This window comes from Clavelina lepadiformis, chromosome 5 (assembly GCF_947623445.1).
Source record: "Clavelina lepadiformis chromosome 5, kaClaLepa1.1, whole genome shotgun sequence".
NCBI classification, from domain to species: Eukaryota; Metazoa; Chordata; class Ascidiacea; order Aplousobranchia; family Clavelinidae; genus Clavelina; species Clavelina lepadiformis.
This window is the reverse complement of record NC_135244.1, coordinates 13,224,972-13,236,509: the sequence shown is the minus strand read 5'-3', so window position 1 is coordinate 13,236,509 and position 11,538 is coordinate 13,224,972. Positions and strand designations below refer to the sequence as shown.

Genomic DNA, 11,538 nt, shown 5'->3' with positions numbered 1-11,538 from the left:
CAGATTAACCCAATTTGGAATGAACCCTGCCCAGTCTGTTCGGGCACAGCTTTCAGGTCTAGGCGTCTACTATGACTATATGCAAATCCTTATTGCATTTTTAAAATAACCATTAAAATGATCCTAGCCTACCAGTGAAAGGTCCTGTTGCAATAACAAGTAGTTAAGTCATCCAATATTAATGCAGTAGCACAGGCCTACCAGCAGTTTCAACTGGTTGCTTCAAACCATAAGAAAGCCAGGGCATGTTGCCAATTAAAAAGTGTAAAAAACATTAAGGGCTTTGAAAGAAGAATCCAAAACTGAAACGTGTTAGTGTTTTGTTTTACATAACTTGGACAAAAATTACAGGAGGGCTGCAAGTCCTCTATGTACAAGTCACTCCTGATTCTTGATGATGTCTAACATTTATATCATAGGCTATACGTTAAAATCAGAAGCCTTTTTGAATAAGTCTCTGGCTCAACAATATCATCAACTTCAAGTCAATCCATTTATTTATGATTTTATGTTGTTGTACGATTTTTTTTCATACTGTCGCAAAAATTTAATTTGAATTCGTAATCAAAGTTTTCTTGAACTCTTATTGATGTTTTATCTGTCTTTAGGGAAACGTTGTTTGGACCCTGATAACCGAAGCACTTTCGAACTACAAGACAATTTCTATGTATAATTGTGTTAACTGTTTTGTGTTTTTTTGAACTATCTTTTACTGAAAGTGTATTTATTTGTTCATTCCTGCTTGCGTTCCAGTAAAAATATGATACTTTCAATTTTTAAGAAAATCTCATGCACGGCTAGGAAAAGGAAATGTAAGAAAGATGAGTGTGCTCAACTAAATGGCAAAAGCCGTGTATATAACACATTTTTTTCGAGTTCGAAAAACCGTTTACTGGGAAGAAGGAGACGTTTTAAGCATCATATTCTTGTTAAAGTTTTCCTCGAGGACACTATTGAAACGTTTATTTCTAAAACGCCCAACTCGAGTTTTAAACATGTGTAGGTTTTTGTGTGTTTTGGAAAATAGTGTTAGGCATATGAGAATTTGGAACACATTTTACTGTATTATGAAGGTTAAAGAAATATTAAGGGTATTAAAAAATAGAAAATTTAATATCTTTCATATAGCAGATATTTTACAAACAAATGTACGTGCATCACTGTCAATGTACCAGATAAAATTCCATCTTGCAACGAGCAGCAATATTATCACATCTTCCAAAGATCATCATTCGTGAGCACTTTCGGTGTATAAACTAAGTTTCGTCAACAACGCCCAATGTTATTGTAATAACCACCAGAAACCTGGCTCCTGAACGGGATGTTGTTTTGCGGTGGGTTTTCTTTTCCCATCCACTTATGGACAGCATTGAAGCAATTTTCAACCATCTATTGCTTGAACACACCACCTGCGCGTCTGCTTAACTTCGCTTTTTTGACTTGTGTTTTATGGGTTGAACTACAGGTTTAGCGGCCGTGCTAGTTGTTATCAACAATTATTACCTTATTTTTTGAGCACGTTTTAAACCTCGGCTTTGTCACCTTTTCCCGTTCATTAGCCCATGCTAATAACAACTGGCTTAATTTTTTTGTTTCCACCGCGCTTTTGACGAAAAATAAATGATTGATGGAAAAGCAGAATACAGTATGCTCGTCGCATGTGTCTGGCGTTGAATGTTTCAAAACGTTGATCAGTTTACTGTTGAATTCACAGAAAAATAATCATTACAGTATTTAAATTATGCACGTATTTAGAAAACGTTGAAAACGTAGTTGTCATTGCGATCCCTTTACTGTTGTAACTTAGCCACAAGAATGGGCGTGCAACTTATGGCTTGGTAAAAATTTTAATTGCTAAATAATTGATGTAATCAAAACAATCTTTGAAAATTTTAGTTAATATCTTTGAAAGCTGTGATTAAGATTAATATTTTCATTTGAAAGGTTCGAGTTTTATTCCGAACTGCTATTGCAGTTAGTTACAGATCTAATTACAACATCAAATTCCTGCCGTCTATCACTAAACTAGCAAAAAAATTAGAAAAATTTAATTGGTTGGCTTTTATTGAGATCATTGGCAACAACATTAGACCTGTAGAGGTTGGGGTCGTTTTAGGATGTAGAGGTTGATGCCGACAGATGCAGATACAGATGCAGAGTTTATCGGTCTTAGCTTACGTTACGTTATTGACTTAGTTAACCTACTACATTAGTATCTGACTCTATTGTTGCGTGCGGTTAGAATTCTCTAACCTTTCTGATAGCCGAACGTTCGTGTTATATTATAACAAATACCGTTTGCCAGAAAAGGCTTTTATTGTAGGTGCTGTACACTTTCTCAATATTACAAATAACCGAGAACACAAGTCATGTGACTGTTTACACGATGTCTACTGATTCAATCACCACAACTACAGTAGTACGGTATTACATATGTCTATAACTTCGCGTCTGTGACTGAGGTTCTGAGGCTCTGAGGGAGTCTCACACAAAAGTTCAAGCTTATAAAACGTGCTGCGATGTGGCGGAAATATATGACAAAAAAGGCATGAACATTTCAAAGCGTGTGAACGTGAAAATCGGTGTGTTTGCAATGCAAATTAAATTTGGTTAAGTTGGAAACAGTTACTTGGAAGCGACCTGGTAACGTACTAAATAAGGAGCTTTCACACGAAGTTATTCGTAGCAAGTTTTCAAATATACCAACGGTAGTTTGCAGTGTTCTGAAAAGGCAAGTTTTAAACTCCATTTACTAGCTGGAAAACTCTTTCATAAGAATGATGTGGCGGGACTGAAAGTTTAAAAACTCCAATTGTTCTGGAAAACACATTTCTACGAAAGACGTAAGGATTTTACAAAAGCGAGCCAAGCCGCCACATTCCTCCCCCGCTACGGAAGGAAAAAGATGACAATTAACATGTAACGTACTGAAGGTGGCAATGGCGAGCAAGCACAAACAAAAAACTGAAGTTATATACAAATGAATGAACTGTAACATATGCTTAAAATAACTGATGGTAATATAGCTACATGTTGGAGGGTATCTCCAAGATTAACCGGGCATGCAAAAATTGTTTGAACTGTTCGTATTCCCGGGTTTTGTCCGTAACCCCGTTGGATATATACTTCATCAAGGGGGCCATGTGGAAAGCAGGTGTGGCTGCTACCATGGTAAGGATTTTGCTCATAAACTCAAAATCAGGAACCAGCTGGAACAGTTCATCCAGCTGCTGGAACCAAAGTAGTAGATCCTCAGCCGAAGTGGTTGGCGGCGCAGGAACCGCAAGGGTCGGCATTGTAACGGTTGTTTTAAACGGCCGAAATAGTCTATGTACTGGTTGTAACACCGTAGCTTGTATATCTGCTAGATCAGCGCTCTGGGGCATGGGGGCAGGAGCGCCTTGCTCCCCAGGTCTGACGATCGGCACATACGGCGCGGGAGATGATTGTTGAACCGGTGAATCGGGTGAGTCGGGAATCATCTCAGTAACTGAAGTGATTTCGTCAATTTGAACGTCAGCGGAGGAATCAGATACCGTCGACATACTGAAGTGGTTTTGGCAGCAATGGTAGTGGCAGCAAAGTCTGTGGAGAAACTAAAGGGGTAGAGGGTAAATTTTTTTGCAACTGCACCTCCCCCTATTGAGGTGGGTTGAAACAGCTAAACTCATGCACAGGAATAGTTAGCATGCAATAAGGCGGGAAAAGTGAAAACGATACTAGCACAAGAATAAGCTACTAAGCATGCAACGAAGCAAAACGGTTACAAAATCGAAAGCGGCGACAAGGGAAAACGGCAAAATTGTACATGCAAAGGACATTATCGGTATTGAAGCAAGGTGATACACATAGTGAAACTTAAAGTGTGTGGGTGCTCGCGAAATTATCACGAGAAGATGAAGCGGGCGGTGCGTCATCAGAAGATCCAGACGGAGACGGTTCATCACGAGAACGCCGAGGCAAGGGCAGCGGTTGTGGTAGTTGTGGTCTTGCAACTGGCGCCTGCTGTTGGTGGCGCCAAGCGCGGACACGGGATACAAGGGATCTGGCATACTGCAAATGGTGCGGAGACGATCGGATAAACCCGATGGTATGGAAGAGGGCCCACATCATGGCAAGGAGTTGCAGGATGAATATAAGGGCTGAGAGAAATGGATTCGTAATCTGCGACAGAGCAAGGAGTAGCGTTTGTTTCGCGGCGTGTGCGAATGTGTCTGCGACGTAGGATCCGTTGATCATAGTTTCATCAGTAGTAGTAGTAAGGCTTGTCATGACATGTCGCATTTGTTCCTTGAGAAGGTTGGCTTCAGACATAGAGCTGAGCAGCGATTGTAGATCAGTAAACGAGTCAGAGTCAGGTAGCTCGTTGAGAATTTTCTCGTAGTCGGGTGCCTTGTAGTTGACGTGTATAGGCGACAAAGGTAAGTTGAGTTGATGCACCTGCACATGTTCGTGCGATAAAGTATAGTTGTGATACAGGACAGTGTGTCCCAGAACTCGGAAGACAAAACTTCTTGCTGGTCGATACGATTCCAGCAGGTGCACTCCCGGTAGGACAATGTTGTCTGAAATGAGTTGGCCGTATTGACTGTGGCCGTTTTGATCGCGATATTTGATGAGAGGACGTTGGCTGAATGCGTTTCGGTACGCAAGTGACGGTAAGACGGTACCGTTGATAGAGTGACATGCTGCTCTGGACATAAAATCTCCAAGGCTGGAACCCATGGTTTGATGTCCAAGAGTAGTAGTGAGTATCTCAGTAGGGAAGATCTTCCCAATTGCTTTGTAGAGTGTGCCAATTAGCTTCGTGAGTTGGCAATGTAGGAACTTGTTCTCTTCGTTGAAGGTAGTGAGAACTTCTGAAATAAGGTCGTCCTGTTGTGTGTCGAAGGTTGCAAAAAGTCGCTCGAATTGAGAGTATGGCGTTCGAAAAGGGGCACGCCTTAGCCGGTTAGGACGAAAAAGAGCGAGTCTGTCGAGCTCTGTACATTGTTGGTAGCGAAAGATAAAGTTGTTGTTGTCGCAGTGAATATGTTTGCCATAGCAGTTTTTCGCACGAGAGGAGCATTTCCTCCAGTGATGTACCGAGATCCCGAGATCAGGTAAGGAAACTCTATATAAGGACGTAGAGTTGTAATGGAGGAGCATCTTGTGAGTCCCGAGAGGCTTGGTTGGTGGGCAGTTGATATGCGAAGGTACTCGCCATATAAACATACGATTGCCCGTTAAGCAGTATCCACGCCCGATTGAGCACGATGCAAGAGATCCAAGAGACGACGTCATTGTGTCCGTGACGTAATCGTAGTAAATTGTAGTGTGAAACAAGAAGTCGTTTGTTACTGTTCCAGAAGCTGAAGTCGGCCAGACAAACTTATAATGGACTGCATTGCGTGTTGAGTACGCCGCAGGATTAGACAGGATCAGCGGTCCATGTGATGAAACGTTGGTTTTATTCCACGACGAACATTCTGGGTTGTACGGTGGGTGTGCGTCAAAGGTGTTGGCCGATTTTTGATAACTCCCAAAAAAGAAGTAAGTAGTGCTCCAGGAAGTAATCTGTGAAGTGCAAACTGTTGCAGGAATCTTCTGGAGATGCAGATCTGGAGCAAACACGGTAGCAGAGCAGTTGTGTATGGAGAAGGGTGTCTGCGTTTGACAATGTATGTCGTCATCAAAGGTATATAACCCGAGAGAATGCGAACGCTGACATAACAGAAATTTCTGTGTATCCGGATGAAGATTCGTCTGAGCGGCGGATGTGAACAAAAAGAAACATGTAAGCAGCAGACAAACGAACATGTTGTGTTGTTTAGTCAGAGAACCGTTTCGGTGGAATGATTTTGCGACCAGTCCGAGAAGTCTTTACAACTTCAGGCGGTTTTATAGAAGCAGGAGCAGTGACAGTAGGTGGTGTCGTTTGCTGTTTCGCTGAAGTAGCGGAGACTGACTGAGGAGCAGGGTGTCGAGTCTGCAAAGAAAAATTTTGTTGATGCGAGGAGGATGATGGTGAGGGAGCATCAATATCAATTGTATAGCTAGGTTTGAGACGGTCGAGTGAGACGCGATCCGGTTTGCCATGACGGGATATTACAAAATATTTTTCGTATCTTTCCAATACTGGAAAAGGACCAACATAAGGGCGTTCTAACGCACGTTTGACATGATCGCATCTAACATAAACGCGGTCACAATGTTTCAAATCCGGATGCACGTAGGACTGCATGAATTTTGTATGAGCGGTCGTTGGAGTAAACTGAAGGTCGTTGATGAAGTCTCGGTAGGCACCGAGGTAGCTGGATGTAGGAACTGCAGAGGCAAGCTTGGAATCAGAAAAGAAACCACCTGGGAGCCGTAAGGTGTGTCCAAAAGCTAACTCAGCAGGTGTACATTTCAAATCCTGGAGATAGCGATTACGCAGGGCCAAGACAATAAAACCTAATTTGTGAAACCAACGTTCAGGTTCGTCTGAACACTTGATGGCGCGCTTGATCTCTGCATTTGCGCGTTCTGTAATTCCATTGGCAGTGGGGTGGTAAGCTGTAGTCAGATTGTGTTGAATACCAAGCGAGCGCATAATTTCTGCCCAAGCGGAACTTATGAAACATGGTCCACGATCACTTGTGAGGATGATTGGAACACCGACCAAGGAACACCAGTGATTAACAAAGTAAGCAGCAACGGTTTCCGTGGTGGCATCAGGGATTGGTATCGCTTGAACGAAACGCGTATATCGGTCAATACATGTAAGGATGTATTTGTAACCATGGGAGGTTGGTAGTGGTCCAATCAAGTCAATTGCAACATCAGAAAATCGTCCGTAGGGAATTTTAAATTTCCCCGGTGCGGTTTTAGTGTGGCGGAAAATTTTTCCTTCCTGGCAGTTTGGGCATTGTTGAACCCAGGTAGCGATTTGTTTACACATCCCTATCCATATAAATCTTTCCTTGATGAGCTTAATTGTGGCTTTTTTTCCAGGATGCGATAAATTATGTAAGTGCAGGAATACTTGACGTTGGAAGGAGGAAGGAACTAGAACACGCTCTGTGTCAGTGGACACGTCACAAAGGATGGTAAGGTCCTTATTGGGCAGCTTGCAGTCCTGGAGTTTGAGTGATGTTGTTGCGGTGCGTAGTCTTTGAATAGCAGGATCATTGGCTTGAGCTTGTGCTATTTTCTCATACTCTAAAGGAGGCGGAACGTCCGAAAGAGTATTAATGTTGGGTGCCGAAGGTTGAGACCTTGACAAGAGGTCCGCCACAACATTGGCAGAGCCTTTGATGTGCTCAATGGTTGTTGTATATTCTGAAACAAACAACAATTGCCGGAACTGTCTTGGAGAGTAATGTTCGGAGAGCTTACTGAGACTTGAAACCAGAGGGAGATGGTCTGTACGCAAAGTGAATTGTCGGCCTGTCAAGAAGTAGCGGAAATGACGTATTGACTTGTAAGCGGCCAACAGCTCTCGGTCAAAGCAACTGTATTTACGTTGAGTAGCGTTCAGCTGTCTTGAAAAGAAGGCCAAAGGAACAAGTTGATTTCCTTGCAATTGCTCTAATGTCGCTCCAATACCGGTCAACGAAGCGTCAACTGTTAGATAAGTTGGAGCATGGAGTTTCGGAAACGCTAAAGTGCTAGCATTTGCAATAGCTTGTTTGCTGCTGGCGAAGGCGCATTCGGCTTCGACATTCCATGTTAAAGGGGCCGCGCGTTTGCTGCGACTGTTCGGAACTAGCTTGTAAAGCGGTTGTAAGGTTGTGGAACAATGCTTCAGAAAGCGAAAATAATAGCAATAAATTCCCAAGTAACGTTTCAGCTGTTTGCAGGTTTGTGGCTGTGGGTAATCAAGAATGGCCTGCACTTTTTCTTGAGTTGGTCGTATACCCTCAGAATTTATGTGATGGCCAAGGTAGTCAAGAGACTCGCGGTTGAATTCACTTTTGTCTAAATTGAGCGTTAAGCCAAATTCCTCAAGTCGTTGAAAAAGCAACTTAAGGTGTTCAAGATGTTCTGATAGGTTACTACTTCCAATGATGATATCATCGAGGTAAGCAAAGATTCCAAGGTGCTGAAGGGGACGTACTACTTCCCCTATTAGTCTGGAAAAGGTCCGTGGGGCGCCCGATAAACCGAATGGGAGTCTTGTGTATTCAAATTGTCCTAGGGGGCAAACAAACGCCGTTTTATGGACATCTTCTGGAGCCACTTTTATTTGATGAAAGGCGTTTTGGAGATCGCATTTAGAGAAGACAGTTTTACCATACAAAACCTCGGAAAAACTATGTAAGAACGGAAGAGGGTAACAGCTGTCGATTGTTTGTTTGTTGACTAATTTATAATCAACGACAAGACGATATTTATTGCCAGAAGAGCCTTTAGGAACGAGCAAGGCCGGACTTCCATAAGGAGAATCACTGTATCGGATAATTTCTCGCTCCAGCAAGCTGTCAATTTCTTTCTTCAAGATCTGCATTGTTTCTGGGCTATATCGACGTGGACGTGCACGTACAGGAGAACCTGTGGTATGGATGTGGTGAACGATGGAATGCTTCACTGGTTTAACAGCTGACATGGGTTTTTGCAAGTCTGGAAATTGATGTAAAAGGTCTGCAACAGGATCTATCTGGCTGAGAATGGATATGCGAACAGGATCACTTTCAACAGGCTCTAACGTATATTGCTGTTGGTTCGGTACATCTATGAGATGCTTGGCTTTAAGATCCAAAACAAAGTTGTATTCAGTGAGGAAATCCAGCCCCAATATGCAAAAAGGTGTGTCCGCAAGCACAAATTCAAAGGGATAAGAAAAACGAGGATGAAGGGAAACATTAAGTTGTGTAGTGCCATACGTAGTAATTGGCGTGCTGTTAGCAGCGAAAAGCGGTGTTTGCGGTTTGCGGTTTGATACGTCAGCTAAACTAGCGGACAAAAGAGAAGTTGCTGCCGCGCTATCTACATAAAAGTGAATACTATTGGCGTGATCATATACAGTTAACAAGGGGCAGCCTCTTTTTATTGTTGATGCGATCGACGGGACTGACGGGGTTAATGTTGCGTCGATCGCCACGCGTTTTTTGTTGGGCGGGATTGGTTCTCCCACATGCTACAACTTGGGTGACAGCGGCGCGCATCCCTACCGAAGCGGGCGTGGTAATAACATAAGCCATTAGAAGCATCAGACGCGCAAGGGTAATTGCTACGTTGGTAGTCTGGTTTCTGAAATGTGGGGGATGAATGTAAAAAATTATATTTGCGTTGGTTTGCAAAAGAAGAACCATTTTGTCGGCGATTATCTCGATTAAACCCGTTGTTGCTGTATGATTTGTGAAACTGTCCATTGTTTGTGCGTGGTGATCGTTGTTGCCATGCTGAGTTAAATGAATTGCGTTGGTTTGGCGTATTTTGATTTGTGAAATTCGTATTTCTTTGCCCGGAACTCTTAGATTCGTTGTTAGCGTTAGATCGTGTATAGCGCGGTGGTTTAGACAATTGAATTTGCTGTATTTGCGGTTGCATTGGGTAGTCAATGTCATCCGTATCAGTGATGGCAAGGGAAAGGTTGTGCGAAGAAGTTTTTGGTTGTTTAAGCAGCAAGATTTCGTGGGCTCTGCTTGCAAGGTTCTGGAGATCGTGATGTTCCACGCTGGCTAACGCAATTGCGACGTCTGGTGGTAACGCTTTAAGGAATTTAGCACGAATTAGTTTGACGACTGGCGGAGTAAGATTCTCTTGACCTACTGCGCTCATTAATTCGCGCATTAAATGTTTCGGGGACTGATCGTGCAGCGTCAGGTCCGCCAACAAAAAATCTAAATGGTCCTCACGTTTATCAAAGTTTCTCAAGATTTCATTGATCAATATGTCGTAGCAGTTCTGTGCTGACGCCGAAGGTAACCGAAGGAGCGCGAGGTCTTTCGCAGGAATTGCCTCTACCGCCAACAAGTAACGATTAGTTTGAGAAGTGATTTGATAAAGAGAAAATTTATGTTCAAGGTGAGAAATCCACGCTTCGGGATTAAATTTCCAAAAGGTAGGAAGTTTAACGTGTGAAAACAAATCGTTTCGTAAAGTATTGTTCTGTGGTTGCGCGTTTGTTGGTAATTGGTTACTAGTACCCAGACCAGACGGACCAGCAATGCCATTATCGGGAGTATTTGCAGATCCCTCCCCGTTTTCGTTCGACATAGTTGTATTATTAATTGACTCGTTGGAACGGTCGGTTGATCGTGTGCTCATGTGGTATTCTGTCTTAGCTTTGCCAGGCACCGAAGTAACTTTTCGTTGTGTCGGCACAGGTTGTGACATTTATCAAAACCGATAGAAAATGTTTTAGGCGGCGCACCGCAAAAATTGTTCACAATTGAACCAAAAAATACTTTACAACAAGAAACTTTTATTTCAAACTGCAGCACAATGCAGCACAATAAGAATAGCTTAAGCTAATTTAATAAGGTACAAGCCGATGAGCATGCATTTACAAGCTATGGTTGCAAGTAGTTGTATAAAAAGTGAAAAATCCACTTACCAGTGAAGAACGGTTGTGCGAATTGCGAGAGTGTGAGAATTGAAACGCGTCGTTTTTGACACAAGATCGTCAGTGATCACTAGAACGTCGGTGGTTTATTAGAACGTCGAAGCGTCGGGTTGTCAGTAGAACGTCGGGTTGTCACCAGAAATGTCGGTGGTTTATCACGTCGGGGTCACCAGAAATGTAGAGGTTGGGGTCGTTTTAGGATGTAGAGGTTGATGCCGACAGATGCAGATACAGATGCAGAGTTTATCGGTCTTAGCTTACGTTACGTTATTGACTTAGTTAACCTACTACATTAGTATCTGACTCTATTGTTGCGTGCGGTTAGAATTCTCTAACCTTTCTGATAGCCGAACGTTCGTGTTATATTATAACAAATACCGTTTGCCAGAAAAGGCTTTTATTGTAGGTGCTGTACACTTTCTCAATATTACAAATAACCGAGAACACAAGTCATGTGACTGTTTACACGATGTCTACTGATTCAATCACCACAACTACAGTAGTACGGTATTACATATGTCTATAACTTCGCGTCTGTGACTGAGGTTCTGAGGCTCTGAGGGAGTCTCACACAAAAGTTCAAGCTTATAAAACGTGCTGCGATGTGGCGGAAATATATGACAAAAAAGGCATGAACATTTCAAAGCGTGTGAACGTGAAAATCGGTGTGTTTGCAATGCAAATTAAATTTGGTTAAGTTGGAAACAGTTACTTGGAAGCGACCTGGTAACGTACTAAATAAGGAGCTTTCACACGAAGTTATTCGTAGCAAGTTTTCAAATATACCAACGGTAGTTTGCAGTGTTCTGAAAAGGCAAGTTTTAAACTCCATTTACTAGCTGGAAAACTCTTTCATAAGAATGATGTGGCGGGACTGAAAGTTTAAAAACTCCAATTGTTCTGGAAAACACATTTCTACGAAAGACGTAAGGATTTTACAAAAGCGAGCCAAGCCGCCACAGACCGACGGTTCCCCAAATGGCCCAATGATTCTGAAGTAGCATCAA

The 11,538-nt window shown here is 42.5% G+C and overlaps 1 protein-coding gene across 2 annotated transcripts; it reads right to left on the bottom strand.

Moving 5' to 3' along the window:
- Positions 1-2,093: 2,093 nt before the first annotated feature.
- LOC143460198 (uncharacterized) lies at positions 2,094-10,672 on the bottom strand. 2 transcript variants are annotated; one of them, XM_076957622.1, is made up of 2 exons: positions 10,523-10,672; positions 2,094-3,596 (listed from the first exon to the last, which is right to left on the bottom strand). In XM_076957622.1, the coding sequence occupies exon 2, from the start codon at positions 3,543-3,545 to the stop codon at positions 3,027-3,029; it is 519 nt and encodes a 172-aa protein (XP_076813737.1). In that variant the 5' UTR covers positions 3,546-3,596; positions 10,523-10,672; the 3' UTR covers positions 2,094-3,026. The 2 variants fall into 2 exon arrangements, with proteins under 2 accessions (XP_076813737.1, XP_076813738.1); XM_076957623.1 differs by having other exon boundaries at positions 2,094-3,585.
- Positions 10,673-11,538: the final 866 nt, after the last annotated feature.